The 14,023-nt window shown below is 49.8% G+C and overlaps 7 protein-coding genes across 7 annotated transcripts; 3 read left to right on the forward strand and 4 right to left on the reverse strand.

The window, feature by feature from the left end:
* Positions 1 to 122: 122 nt before the first annotated feature.
* On the reverse strand, positions 123 to 1,773 carry GIQ15_06148 (altered inheritance of mitochondria protein 9; the record flags this gene model as incomplete). Its single annotated transcript, XM_033553565.1, has 3 exons — positions 123 to 645; positions 703 to 852; positions 1,274 to 1,773. The coding sequence occupies 3 exons, from the start codon at positions 1,771 to 1,773 to the stop codon at positions 123 to 125; spliced, it is 1,173 nt and encodes a 390-aa protein (XP_033404709.1).
* An 889-nt stretch (positions 1,774 to 2,662) lies between these two features.
* GIQ15_06149 (uncharacterized protein) lies at positions 2,663 to 3,967 on the forward strand (the record flags this gene model as incomplete). The annotated part of the gene is made up of 4 exons (XM_033553566.1): positions 2,663 to 2,698; positions 2,774 to 2,948; positions 3,049 to 3,194; positions 3,275 to 3,967. 4 exons carry the CDS (start codon positions 2,663 to 2,665, stop codon positions 3,965 to 3,967), a joined length of 1,050 nt encoding a protein of 349 aa, XP_033404710.1.
* A 617-nt stretch (positions 3,968 to 4,584) lies between these two features.
* On the reverse strand, positions 4,585 to 5,010 carry GIQ15_06150 (uncharacterized protein; the record flags this gene model as incomplete). The annotated part of the gene is made up of 3 exons (XM_033553567.1): positions 4,585 to 4,639; positions 4,715 to 4,836; positions 4,963 to 5,010. 3 exons carry the CDS (start codon positions 5,008 to 5,010, stop codon positions 4,585 to 4,587), a joined length of 225 nt encoding a protein of 74 aa, XP_033404711.1.
* A 434-nt stretch (positions 5,011 to 5,444) lies between these two features.
* GIQ15_06151 (uncharacterized protein) lies at positions 5,445 to 6,644 on the forward strand (the record flags this gene model as incomplete). The annotated part of the gene is made up of 3 exons (XM_033553568.1): positions 5,445 to 5,569; positions 5,737 to 6,340; positions 6,399 to 6,644. The coding sequence occupies 3 exons, from the start codon at positions 5,445 to 5,447 to the stop codon at positions 6,642 to 6,644; spliced, it is 975 nt and encodes a 324-aa protein (XP_033404712.1).
* Positions 6,645 to 7,555: 911 nt separating this feature from the next.
* On the reverse strand, positions 7,556 to 8,646 carry GIQ15_06152 (uncharacterized protein; the record flags this gene model as incomplete). Its single annotated transcript, XM_033553569.1, has 2 exons — positions 7,556 to 8,339; positions 8,402 to 8,646. 2 exons carry the CDS (start codon positions 8,644 to 8,646, stop codon positions 7,556 to 7,558), a joined length of 1,029 nt encoding a protein of 342 aa, XP_033404713.1.
* A 1,345-nt stretch (positions 8,647 to 9,991) lies between these two features.
* On the forward strand, positions 9,992 to 11,908 carry GIQ15_06153 (high-affinity nicotinic acid transporter; the record flags this gene model as incomplete). The annotated part of the gene is made up of 7 exons (XM_033553570.1): positions 9,992 to 10,235; positions 10,315 to 10,501; positions 10,556 to 10,622; positions 10,682 to 10,857; positions 10,909 to 11,175; positions 11,228 to 11,526; positions 11,586 to 11,908. The coding sequence occupies 7 exons, from the start codon at positions 9,992 to 9,994 to the stop codon at positions 11,906 to 11,908; spliced, it is 1,563 nt and encodes a 520-aa protein (XP_033404714.1).
* A 295-nt stretch (positions 11,909 to 12,203) lies between these two features.
* Positions 12,204 to 13,761, reverse strand: GIQ15_06154 (cystathionine beta-lyase MetG; the record flags this gene model as incomplete). Its single annotated transcript, XM_033553571.1, has 3 exons — positions 12,204 to 12,317; positions 12,385 to 13,428; positions 13,543 to 13,761. 3 exons carry the CDS (start codon positions 13,759 to 13,761, stop codon positions 12,204 to 12,206), a joined length of 1,377 nt encoding a protein of 458 aa, XP_033404715.1.
* Positions 13,762 to 14,023: the final 262 nt, after the last annotated feature.

Here is a 14,023-nt window from a genome sequence, read left to right on the forward strand (position 1 = left end):
TAGCGACATTGCAAGACAATGGCTTAAAAGACAGAGCAAAGGTCAACATCTCGTGATGCTCGTTCCTGGTACCACCATTCATACTGTGCTATAAGACCAACAACAATCTCATCAGAGGTAGTTTATTCGGATAACGGAATGTTGGATTCTGACGCTCCCAGATCCTTTTTGTAATACAAGCTGCCACTTGCGGGAAGTGAAATGCTCATAAATCGTGCCTCTGCTTGCACGATATGTTTCATAATTTTGGCACGGGTCTTGTTGCCGATGGTGAACCACCGGTCCCCAAGCGGTTGGCCGTCCATCTCCTCCATAAGAAGATATTCAACGCCAATATCATTTGTACGGTCTGGAGAGTATCCAAGGACCTTTGGGACAGGCAAACCATGTGAGTGTAGTAAGGGTGGCGGCTTCACTGCAACAGCATAATGTTTTGGGGCCATCGAGTGGTAGGGAATCCTAGCAAGTACTGCATAGCCATCATTAACCGTGGCTTGAAGAACTCGATTAAAACCTCCTTCTGCGAGCTTTGTAATTGATGTGAGATCAGACACTAGCCGGCTGACGGTACGACAAATGGCCGCAGCGAGAGCATCAGGGTTGAACTGTACCCTGAGTTCTGCAAGGCGACGCTCCTCGTTGAAACTAAAAATTAGCCGATGGTCAAATGGTGTTTTAATCACTTAGCAATGGTGTATTTACAGGAATCGACCAGAAGTATACTCAAATAACTCGCGGTTTGTGTTCTGCGTACTCATGCTCCTCGCGCCCAGTTTGCGTACTGAGGTCGACAAGCGCGACAGAAACCGCATATTCTTAACTGGGAGGTAGAAAGGGCAGAGGAACCGTTTCCTAGTAAACGACGAGCACTATGTGCTCAAATTAAGCAAACAAAGAAGGCGTCTTAGTAGAGTTGGAGTAAGGAAAGTATATGGTCGTAAACAATCATTTGAGACTTCATCCCCAATTTAATACCCAGCTAACTAGTAGGCCGGAGAATTTCGGCGGGACCCGCATACGTAGAAGAATACTGTCACGATGCGCAGATGCTACGACATCAGTAACTTCCCATATGCCGGTATGTATATGTGGAGGAGCTCCGTAGTTTATTTGTTCTGGCCAAGTGTCTGGCAGACAACTAACTGCTAATGGTCTGTTCATGGGCACGTTGAGCTCCATTAATGGACCATTTATCCCAATTGTCCCAAAGGTACGCCTAGGAACGAGCAAAGGTCCATATCGCCTCTACTTCCGGGATTTATATACAATTCACCGCTCTGGAGTGGCCGCGATGACTGTAGCGACAACATATTCTCCGTCATGGGAGATTGATAGTTTCCCAATTTGACCTATGGAGTCGCCCTCGGGCAGATAAACCACTTCTGGCCGCCCGTCTCCATCGACCTCTGCGCGAACCATCACTTCTTTCCAGCTTATACTCGATGCACCGCCCGGAGCGGCCTTCCGCGCAGCTTCTTTAGCAGCAAACCGTCCAGCAAGCCATCTCGCGATCTCGGTAGACGTTTGAGCCGTCAGAGGCTTCGAAGTCACTGCGCCATCGGATATAGAGGAGGGTAGCTGGAACTTGGATTTGAAATAAGCTTGTTCTTGTTCACATAGTATGCGGTTGACAAATCTGGAGAGATAGGTCCGCTGGCTGGTGTTGGGGTTGGGGCCGGCGGTCACGGAGCGGGCCACCAGTCTCTGGATACGCGGGATATGGACGATATCAGTGCCAATGTTCAGCAGAAACGGAAAAGGCGTTGGTTTCATTGGTGATTGTAGTCGTAAACTTGTGGTGTATGTTTTGACTTGCCTTGTTGATGCTCTTTGAAGCTTGTTCTGGCAGTAGCGTTTGTTATGTAAGCGTCAAAGGAATATCAAAATTCCGATACCGAGATGCTTACTAATATACGTCCTTCTCTTCCACCTGGGAGAAACCATTTGATATCAAGAACGACGAACAAAGAGTGAAGTATTACTGCTTCGGCTGGCTGCTGTCCTCTTCTGCCGGTTTCCAAGCGACTATCGGTTCGGGGCTATGGTGAGCCGGGTCGGACTTGCTCAGAGGTTCCGTTTCAGATGCTGCAGTATCTGTATGCGCCATTCCTTCGCGAGGATGTACGACGTCCAACTCCCTGCATGCACCTGTACCACCTTGCTCGCAGAGTGCCTCCAAGCGACGGCAAAAGGCTTAGACGGCTCCCTCCGTTGACCAGGGTTAGCTACGTGGTTGGAGTTAGAGAAGAGCTCTCAGCGTGGGATATCGACCTTCAACCGGATCGTAGTGCCTTGATGGGCTGCCGCAACTCGTGTGACGTCCTTCTGTAAAGGGGGTACACTAAGGGGCCGTCAGGATATGCGTACACCAGCCTTGTAAACGTCTTAATGGCCCAGTTACAGAGACTGTGAGCCCATAGAGATGCAGATATCGTGATGGGTAACTTTAGCCCCGACATAGCTGATTGGCCCAGGAGCTCCCCCGCAGCCCTTGGCTGGGGAGGGGGAGTTTGTCGATGAATGTGCATCTTTGGGCTTGACTTCGAGAGATACAGGCCTCTTCGCTGCCTTATCTTCTGCTCTGAAAAAAATTTAGGCACGACAAGCCTGCTAGGCTGACTGTTATACTTCTCCCAGAATATCCATCTTTTTGCGGGGTACAATGCGCGCAGTCGTCTGTCAGGGAAGCCCATACGATGTAAGGGAAGAAGATATCACCAAAAACCTCTGCCAGCCCTCTGTGACTAAACTTTCTTTGCTTCGTTTCATCTAGATAGGGCGACAACATGGCGAGCAGGCTTCTCAGGAAGTGCATGGAAGTTTAGACTTCTACAAGCAGATGTTCAAGCAGTCGTCTTCCATGGAATGGGCCGAAGTATGTCGAACTGCGCTTAAGTTTCTACCGTTGCTAGAGACTTCGTTTCCAAACTATATGCAAGAGATACGAGGTTAGTTATCTTTATACAAACATCGAATGCCACATCTGTTACACCGTTCCCCTCCAGTATACTTTTGTCTAGTTCTAAGGACCTGTTGACACCTCCACAGGAATCGCACAAGGAGCCGGGGTTGATGTGAAATCCATCCTCGCATTGAATGTGCGTACCGAGATTGCGTATGGCCTGTTTGACGACGGATGTACGTCCCTTGCGTGGAAGTCTGGGGGCGAGAGCTTTCTAGCCCAGAATTGGGATGTAAGTTGAAGCCAACTACAGGACTCAAAAGAAGAGAGATCATGACTCCGGTTTCTGACATATATCCATGGTCACCTCAGTGGGACGAAGAGCAAGCGCCAAATCTCATCTCGTTGCACATCACATCAACGATTTCATCCAAGCCATCTATTCATATGATCACTGAAGCCGGAATAATAGGCAAAATTGGTCTTAACTCGAGAGGGGTAGGAGTCACCCTCAACGCCATCAAGGCAAAAGGCGTAGACTTTAACAGATTGCCCTGTCACCTTGCCCTTCGAATTGCGTTGGAGAGCGTCTCGCGCGTCGAGGCCATCGGTAAACTTTGGAAAGTAAAGGTTGCTTCAGCATGCCATATCACCGTCGCTGATCGTACGGGCGGTACCGGCGTCGAGTGCTCCGCTGTTGATATCGCATGGCTTAACATGGGCGATTCCGTGGAGAGCAGGGGGGATGTCGTCACCCATACGAACCACTTCGTGCATAAGCATAAAGATGGCTTGCGGTCAGTGCTTTTTATGCCCGATAGCCCGGCGCGATTAGATAGGGTTCGAGAACTGCTGGCACAAAGCGGTCCTACTCCTGAGGCGGATAGAATAGAGGAAATCCTCAAGGACGAGCAGGGGTACCCGGCTTCGATATGCCGGAAGGCAGAGGGAGAGACCTCCACAACGTCGCTATTCAGTATTGTTATGAATCTGACGCAGATAGGGGCAACGGTGAAGGTTGGACGACCGGTCGATCCCCAGGGTATAATTGAGTTAAAACCCTGAAACAGGCTGTATGGTTGCCTCATTTATTCTCTAATGTGTGTGTTTTTTTTTCATGTATGATTTCATTTGGATTTATCTACTTGCGTTAGTTAGTATATAATACCGGAATACTACTATGCAAGCTAAGAGGGCAACTGCTTTATGACTCGTACCAGTTAACACTGTTTCATAGCAAATAAGTATCCAAACACAGAGATAACTCGTAAATAGTTCAATGTCAGCGTAGTATCTACAAGAACGGATTAGCTAGTATGGATAGGAAATAGGGACAAGCATTTAGTCGCTACTGGCCAAACGTTAGATTAGCATAAAATGTAAACATGTCAAAAAAAGTCTATTCATGCCGACACGATATCTATCATTCTCAGCGGGTAACCTAGTACACAGACACGCATGCACGCACAAAAATAGGGACCTCTTTCTCGCGCGCATCGTCACTTTATAAACACACCAATGGAAAAAGGAAAACCCGCCGCTGTACATATATTTTACATATATCGATGCTTTCACTCACACCGACAAACAGAGGTCAGGATTTGTCGAGGAGCATGGCACGAAAAAGATAGTCGACAGAGTCCGGAGGGAGCGGCAGGTGTAAGTCGGAGGAGGTAGGCGATTTAGTGCTTGGCTTTGGCCTTGGAGTCTTCGGCTTCCACGCTCTTGAGGAAGTCCCTATATAAGAAAATAATAGGTTAATTCATATAGTTCGGCGGCACACAGAGGTAGAAGTTGAATGTATTGACGTACTGGATGAAGGTCTCTTCTTCCTTGCTGCTGGCCTTGATTGGTGGGGCCTGGGCCTTGTTCTGCTTTCCTGGGAGGGCAAAGTAGACTCCGGCGGCGGTGCCACCGAGGACGGTCATGGCAAGCTAATTGAGAGAGAAGCGCATCAGCAATGATATTCACGACATGAACCAACGCCAAATATGAAAACAGCAATCCGGGTACTGTGATCCTCCCGATCCGATAGACCATGGAGAAGAGTGCGAACGTACGACGTGAGAGCCGACCTTGCGGCCGAGGATAGTGTAAGTGGCAACCATTGTGAGAGCTGGACGGGGTGGCAGAGGTGTATAGACCCTGGAATTCGACGCAAGAGTAACGGGAGAGATCTCAATGCTTGTGCTGGCGAGCTGGACTGGACGGGAGCAACGCTTCTCGTCTTGCTGTTTTCGAGGTTGGAGGTTGAATCGGCAAACTCTTCCACGTGATCTGCTGACTTATCCTGCTGATATAAGCTCTGACTAAGATGGCCGGCGGATGACGTAATGAGATCCCCGAGCCATGCCGCAGTTTAAACTCGCCGAGAGAGTGCGGCCTTGTATAGAACCTCGAGAGCTCCCCCGTTGTTTACCTCTGCGCCGACAGACTCAGTTTATGCATACCTGACACACTGACACACCCGTAAATCGTGGAGCACAGCTACTGACCTTTAGTGATAGAGCAGACCTTGCTTGCAGGCTGCACCGGTTCAATCATGGCCAAGGACGAGCAAGCGGCCGCGAAGTCAACGGTGGTGCCTCCGACCCACAAGCTGACCCCGGAGCTACAGAAACTGGTTGACCGGGAGGAAGAGTTGCTGGATCAGCTCTATGAGGGCAAGTAAGGCTCTCCGGTCCCTTGATTTGCTTTCTGTTTTCACCTACACCGTCGTGGGGGAGGCGGGGATTGAACCCCTCGGCTCGCCTGACAATTGAGACGCCACAGTACTCACATATACATCTGTTTTCTTTCCTACTATTTAGTTCAGTCGATACTGTCGATACTAGCTATCGATACTCTGCCTATGCGGCTCGGGTTCGCACTCTGCTTCTCTCCGCACACCGTTACGTCGCATACACGTCGGACATTGGAGAGTCGTTCCGGCCGGTAGCTCACCCGTGGCTGGTCAAAGGCGCATACGGTGTCTCGTGGGCTTATATCTTCGGCGACGTCGCCAATGAAGGGTACAAGGCGTATCTACGGAATCAGCGGATACTGGCTCCAAAGAGTGATGCGTTTCGAAAGGCGACTGAGGTGATTGAGGCTGGGGATGTTAACCTGAAGAGTAGTGCTGACAGGGAGGCGTTGGAAGAGCATTTTGTGAACAAGACTGCTCTTAAGGATATTGAGGAGAGGACGTTGACCTCGACGGCGTCTAGAAAGCATCCTATGCCATGGAAGGACCCGGAGGCAGATACCATGTCACCATGGCCGACTGTGAAGATTCCCCTGAGCGAAGATTACCGCTCCGTCATGGCCGAGAGAGCTGTGTTCCAATCAATTGCCAGTATGGGATTGCCCGCATTCACAATCCACTCCGTCGTCCGGTATTCTGGACGGGCAATGAAGAATATGAAGAGTGTGTTCCTTAGAACCTGGGCGCCTATCGGTGTATGTCTCCACCACGCTCCCACTTCTGCTTGATACTAACGCCTGCTTTCTGGCATAGCTCGGACTTGCCGTTGTTCCAGCCCTCCCTTACCTTTTCGATAAACCAGTTGAACATGCGGTTCAGTGGGCATTCCACAACGGTTTCCTCTTCCTTGGTGGGCCCGATGCAGTCCTTCACCACCCTCCAACCCAAGAAGCGCTCGCGGAGGCCTTCCATGCCGCCCAGGAGGTAAGGCAACAGCGAAAGGCGGAGCGTGAGCGCCGAAGGGAAGAACGACGCCTCAGGCGCGAGAAGACGGAATAAGAATGCATCACTTAGTTTATGCATGCATGATCAAGCAGTCCCTTCTACTTGACCATGCTTGACCATTCCTCATGGCCTACACCCACCCGTTTCTTATATAAGCGGCCCATATCTTGCATATATTTCGGCCTTTTAATACCTCCTCTCTCTCTCTCCTTTCTCTTCCGAAATGTTCACCACGTATATGGATTGCCCGATCTCCACCCATGTTCTCCTCCGATGTATATCAAAAGCGCAAAACATGTGATGTAACCTAGCCAACTCATTTTTTTACTATGTTCTATCTGCACTCGTGGGACTACTTGCTTATGAAGCTGTTTTCAAGCATACTGAAGCAAGTTGAGAAAGTACGAGTTTCATTTGTAGCTGTATAAACCTGTCTAAAGCTTTTCTGCCACATGCGTAGACAAAAACACAAAACACAAAACATAAAACAACTAACAATATACCCAGTTTCCCTCGCAGATAACGCCATAGAAGCATTCATTCGCTCATCAACAGTTTCCATAAAAAGCCCGGTCTATCAATTAAGCATGGCCAAACAATGTGAAAATCAAAAGCAGAACGGGCAACTGGGTATAACTCTGAAGAGCACACGAATGGTAAAGAAAATAGGAAAAGCCTTCACTAAGAATTGAACTTGGAAGGCCCGATAAAAGAGACATTTCTATATCGGAGGCGGCGCTGGGGTGTATATCTATTGGTATAAATCTGCTTAAACGGAAAGCAAATGGATCGAAGTCTATCGATGTTGTTGGGCCGATATAAAAGCGGCTTGAGCGGAACGTAACGCGAGTACTGATCTAGGATTCCACTCGCGTAGTGCGTTTGAGCGTCTTACCCCTGGGACACTCCGTTAATTATAGCGCTGGAGAGCAGCGGAATATCAACCGCCATGTGTGATGTGTGTTTTATGACCTCTTCGCTTCAAGGGCGGTCATGAACCTTTCTCTCATCCTTGTGTTCAGGACACCACCGACTCCGTAAGCTGGCAAGATTCGTCCAATTCTGGCCAGACAGCTTGGAGCCCAGTCTCTCTTCACACGTACCCATCTCTCGACCGCTGGGAGTCCGCCGACAGGCTGGCGGTTATAGAGGTCTAGTCCCAACAGATGGAAAGGAGTGCTGACTAGCTGGACAGTAGCTGGAATGGCGAATTGGGCAATTGCGTATTTAGATTTGGGATTCGATGCAATCACGTCTGGTACGTAACCGGCTACCAACGGCGGGAGGTTGAAGGAGGCGAATATAGTGATGCTGTCTCGGAAGCAGAAGAGGGAGTATGAGGTTATGGGTATCCTTGGAGTAGGTGGCAGGCAAGCAGCCGTTCCCTTTATCTGCGGAGCCACGGCCGGTGCCTTTGCCGGTGCTGACTGGCCGGCGTTTCCTTGCGACTGGGTTCCGAATATTTTGACGAATCTGGAGTCCTTGTAGACGCAGATTGACATGTTTACCAGTGCGGTGGCTGCGAATTTCACGATCCCCGTCGACACGCTGTTGTATGCCTTGTCTTCCATGGTTGACACCGCCGTATCGATCAGGTTGGCAGTGAGATAGGTGGACGAGTAGAGAGTGTAGATGAGGAGGAATGGCGTCGAGGTGAGGAATCGGTGGGGTCTAGTTATCATGCTCTTCAAGGACGAGGCAAGGCTTGTCTGAATTGGCAGTCCCTTGGCTGCTTTTTCGATGATCGATCTAGAAGTTGGGGAGGGGAGGGTCAGTGACATGTTACTATCAAGGGTGTATGGGCGACCTACTTGTCGATAATGGTGATCATCGGACATATGAGGATACCAGCAGTGGCAGCACTGGCAGCATCAACCGCCAGTCTCGATCCCAGGCTCCCTGTATTCCATCCGCGAGTCCCGCCTCCGAGAACAGATTCGGGGACGTGGAGCGGCTTCGGGCGAACATGAGGTTCGAGGAAGCTCTGGCGGCCCTCTGCGGGAGTTGCTGTGTTCCCCTTGGACCCGTCTCCGGCGACAATCCCTTCACGAGACATTCCCAAATCACAGCTGTTGCTGCTATCGACAGGCGGAGAAGTAGAGCTGCAGACTTAAAGTTGCATGAGATGTCTAGGTATGTAATATCTAGCAACACCACAGACTCTTCCAGGTATGAACGAGCAGAACGAAACAGAACAAGCAAAATAACTGAACAAACGAAGAACGAACGCTGCAGAAGTAAAAAGACGACGAGATATGCCCCGGATTGCTCTTGAAATCTGCAAACTCCGAAGTTTCGCCGGGCCGGGTCAGCTTCGTCCCTGGCTGCTGGAAAAAGACTAAAAAAGCGCCCAACGCCCTTGCAAGCTCCAGCACATACACGTGACCTTGACGGCTTCCAGGCTGCGCAGAGATTGGCTGGAAGGGAGAAGAAGGACGAAAGACGGGCGACTTCGGGAGGATGAGACTGGAGACTATATGGAGTCTGAGATGGAGATGGGATAGAGGGTGTGGCGGTTAGCGGAACTGGGACCGAAAGCTACTTAGTAGCAGTTAGCCTTGGCCGTAGCCCTGATATCCCACGATAACCTGGTTGTTATGGTTGTTGCTTGCTGCTGGTTGATGCTGGTGGTGATGGTTGGCCATGAATTTGGTCTGGAAAAAGAAACATCTTCACCGTCACCAATAAGCGGCCGTCAACGCCGTGATATCGTCGGATAGGGTAGCTTCCTTGACGAACAGTTCATAGCCTGCAGTGGGATAGTCTCGCGTCGCGGCGGTTAGTGGAAGAAGCAATATGGACTTGCAAGACGACCGGATAGAGACATGATAGAATATAGAATATAGGTACGAGAAGCTGTACCGTCGAGGCATGTTGTTCATGACGAGCTGGGATCATGATCTAGACTGGAGGTCGCATCCAGGGATCGTAGAGTAGATGAGATATTGAACGGTCAACGGGCTCGAGCAATGAAGATAGGCCACGAATCGAAGCCGGAAGCAGTGTGACGGTCTCTTCCCGGAGCTACTCATGCTGTTCTTCATTGGTAGCATCCTGTTAAGAAACGTTAGTTAGTGTTTTGCTAAGGATCAATGGAAGCTTGGTAGTAGCAATGTTCAACCTGAGGCCTCATCCATAATGCTAACCATGATATAGAGACCGTGAGAGTCGCAGTAAAGATGCTCGAGATGGCCATCTTATACCTATTCCGTCCATGTAAAGTCCACAATAGCAGCCAGGAAGGGCCTATTGGACGCAAGCCACAGTTCCCCATGCTAAACCTAGGATGTGTTACCCCAGACAATACGATGCGATGAGATGTTCAAGAGAAAACACATCCTCTGCTAGCATCCGGTCTTCGTTGCACCGTCTCATAGCGTACTCGTTGCTGTCGGCCCTCGATGAATTCCAACACGTCTCCGCCGGAGCTCAAGGTGGTTGAGAAGCGGGAGTCGGCAGTGGTCAACGAGAGAGCGCCAGCCTCTGATGACGCCGAGGTTGAGGTTGACGGTATCGACGAGATCCGTAGGTCCGTCGAGTCCTACTCTGCGGAGGAGACCAAGAGGATACTAAGAAAGGTCGACTATCGACTTATCCCGCTGCTCACTCTGCTCTACCTGCTGGCTTTTATCGACAGAGGGAACAGTACGTTCTTCAACTCGGACATACCTCCGGCTTGAACTTATACGTTGATAAGGTGTGATGTGAGGCTAATAACTTATAGTTGCGAATGCCAAAATTGCTGGCCTGGAGAGAGATTTGCGCCTGCACGGGTCCCAGTACAATATAGCATTGACTCTCTTCTTCGTTCCCTACGGCTTGTTTGAGGTGCCTAGCAATGTTGTGCTCAAGATCCTGCGGCCGTCAGTATGGATTGCCATCATGATGTTGGCCTGGGGGACTGTCACCACGTATGTCTACTTCGCTCTCTTTAACTGGCTTTTGTTAACCTGATTTCGACGCAGGTTGATGGGACTGGTTCAGAGCTACGAGGGCCTCCTTGCAGCGAGATTCTTCCTGGGCGTAGCAGAGGTATGGAAGTTATGATCTTATTCTGTAGCCGGAATGATAGTTGACATGGGAATATACAGTCTGGTTTCTTCCCAGCCGCTACCTACCTGTTAACCATCTGGTACAAGCGGTATGAGGTTCAGCAGCGGATGGCAATCTTCTATGGCTCTGCTTCTCTGTCTGGAGCATTCTCAGGCCTCCTTGCATTTGCAATTCAAAAGATGCATGGTGTTGCAAACCTCGCAGGATGGCGTTGGTAAGAGACATCAACCCAGATCACCATAAAGAGTCAAACTAATGAGAATAGGATCTTCATACTTGAAGGCCTTTTGCCTGTTCTCCTCTCCCTGGCAATATGGTTTGTTCTCCCAGATAGTCCCGAGCGGGCCAAGTTCTTGACCAAGACAGAGAGGGAGTTCCTTGCAAACAGACTGTCCATTGAGACTGGCTCTGGCCATGGCCGAGTTACCAATAATGACAAGATCACACTCGGCCATGTTATAGCTGCCTTTAAAGAGTGGAAGATTTACTGCGCCATATTAATGTTTTGGGCAAACACCATTGGCGTCTATGGGTATGTCTTTATATCTAAGGGCACAGCTGATATAGCTAACAGCTGATGCTAGGTTCACTGCAACCGTTCCCACCGTCATCAACGACCTTGGATATACGGCAGCACAAGCTCAGCTGCTGACTATACCAATCTACGTCGTGGCCACGATGGGTATTCTCACATTTGCTTACCTTTCCGACCGTTATCAGCAGCGAACACCCTTTATCATTGCCGGAAACACCATTGCCCTTCTAGGATTCGCTGCCCAGCTAGCCATCCCACACCCAAGATACCCGGGCTTGACATACGCAATGCTGTTCCTTGTGGCCGCGGGACTCTATTCTGCATTTACACCGGTTCTATGTCTAATCGGTAAGTTTGTCGATATGGATACATTCTTGAGCTTAACTAATATGTGTAAACTGTCACAGCTAATAATCTTGCACCTTCCTCCAAACGAGCAGTGGGCATGGCTATTTTAATCTCAATTGGGAACTGGGGCGGGATAGCTGGATCTAATATCTACCGCGCCGCGGAAAAGCCAAGGTATCCCACTGGCTTCGGCGTATCGCTTGCTATTTGTGGAATCGCAATTATAACTGCATTCTTCCTGCGGTTTGCGTTTAAGCGGGTAAACGACCAGCGAGATAGACTGATTGCTGAACAAGGCGAGGAAACGATTAGAGCGAGGTATACAGCGAAGGAGTTGTTAGACATGGGTGATCTGAGTCCGTTTTTTAGATATACCCTATAATCTGGGTGACGGAAATGGAAGACGCCGAAAATATAGTTCCCTGCTACACGAAAAAGTCAATTGAGCTGCAAATCTACCAACCATTTATTTATTCGTAAGTGGATGTAAAGATTTTAGGGATTTTTAAAAATACATGAGACATTAACATTCCTCCGTTGGAAGGCGGTTGGACGCCATTCCATAGTAATATAATCGTGATATGTTTTATAACACATTTTTTACCAGAAACGCCTGCAGATGGGAGTCAAAAAGATGACAAAACTATATCAAGAACCAAAAGGGAAAGCATGAAACATCAGGTCGCTGAGCTTGCCGCTGGTGGTGGAACGCTATCAGATGAGCTGCTGGGGCTCTGGTTGATGTTTTGGAAACCTTGCAATGTAACGTCCACGGCGCCAGCTTGAACAAGCTATACAAAGGAGAAAGTTAGCATGGGGATGTAATATATAAAAAAGAAGGCTTGAAATGCTACTTACCGCTCTTCTTAGATCGTCAATCAGGTCATCTGGATCCTCGATACCCACGCATAGTCGGATAAGGTCCTCGGGCATGGCCCTCTCCTTGCGAGTCTTTGCATCAATGCTCGCATGGCTCATACGGCACGGCATACTGATTAAACTGTTCACACATCCAAAACTGACACTGATGGCCCACAGCTTGGCACTTTCGACGATACGTTCGCTTATCAGGGCGTCTCCGGTTTCAAACGAGAGAACAGCCCCGGCGCCTCGAGCCATTGTCCAGTGCAGGTCATATTGCGGGTGGGATTTCAGGCCAGGGTATCGAACGCGGAAGCCGTGTGACTCTAGGAATTCTGCAATTCGCTGTGCGTTATTCTGTTGCTGTTCCATGCGTACTTTGAGTGTTTTGACGCCGCGTAGGAGGAGCCAGGAGTCGAAGGGGGATAGCCCGCAGCCAGAGGCATTGATGGGGAAATATAGCTTGTCTCCAAGCGCTAGGTCATTGACCGCAATGACACCTGCCATCAGGTCGTGGTGACCAGAGAGATACTTGGTTCCGCTCTCATATACGATATCGGCTCCGAGATCCAGCGGGTTAAGCAGCAAGGGAGAAAGCATGGTATTGTCCACCGCAACCAGCGCACCGGGATTTTTGGCATGGGTTACTGTGGAGATCCGGCGTATATCGACTATCTTAATCAGAGGGTTCGTCGGTGTCTCCAGCAGCACCATTGCTGTCTTGGAGCTTAGTACCTGTTCCACATTCTCAGGGTTGGTTGTATCGACGTGATGCACGATGATTCCTCCGTGGGTAGACAAGTATTTGAGAAGTCGATTGGTCCCGCCATACAGATCGTCTCCAGTCACCACTTCATCGCCTGGCTTGAGCAGTCGCGTGATCACATCCAACGCTGCCATACCGGACGATACGACGAGGGCTCGCTGTGCGGACATGATCTTAGCCAAGTGACGCTCAAGGTGAGTCCTCGTAGGGTTTCCCGATCGTGTATAGTCATATTCACCGCCGCCCCCGCCAGAGGTCTGCTTGAACGTAGCACTCTAGTTGGAAGTATAGTTAGCAGGTAGGTCAACCGAGCATATAACAAGGTATAGCAGTGTAAAGTAATGACCAGCACCAGGGGGATGACAGGGAGATGTAAGATGTATATTTACCTGGTATATTGGCACACTGCTGGCGTTGAACTGGTCATTGCTCTCGGTATACACCAATTCCGTTGCAAGAGCATATCTCCGACCTGTCCTCGGGCTCGACGGAGCAGGAGACGGAGGGAGATTATGGCCGGCTAGGTCGACATGAGGAAACGCCTTTCGCACAGCGCTATCCTTCCCCGTCGCTGAGGCATCGCCTCGCGGGGGACCAGATTCAGACATGGTCGGTCCAACACAGTGCCAATTGGACACAAGACGAGCGGGCGGGCAGGATAGGCCGAAGGAAGTGCTCTAGCAGGAGTGAATGTCTATACCAAGGCTATATCGAGGGGAGATATTGATATTTCTACCGGACGGAAAAGTCGCGGCGAAGAGAGCGAACTCCAGGCTCCATTTATCCGGGGTGAAGAAAATCGCGTCATCACTGGACGGGTAACTATTATGTAATCTCGGCGAGGTGGAAGAACAGATGTTCATGAAGAGG

Source organism: Arthroderma uncinatum (genome assembly GCF_011692745.1).
Source record: "Arthroderma uncinatum strain CBS 119779 chromosome Unknown scaffold4, whole genome shotgun sequence".
NCBI lineage: Eukaryota > Fungi > Ascomycota > Eurotiomycetes > Onygenales > Arthrodermataceae > Arthroderma > Arthroderma uncinatum.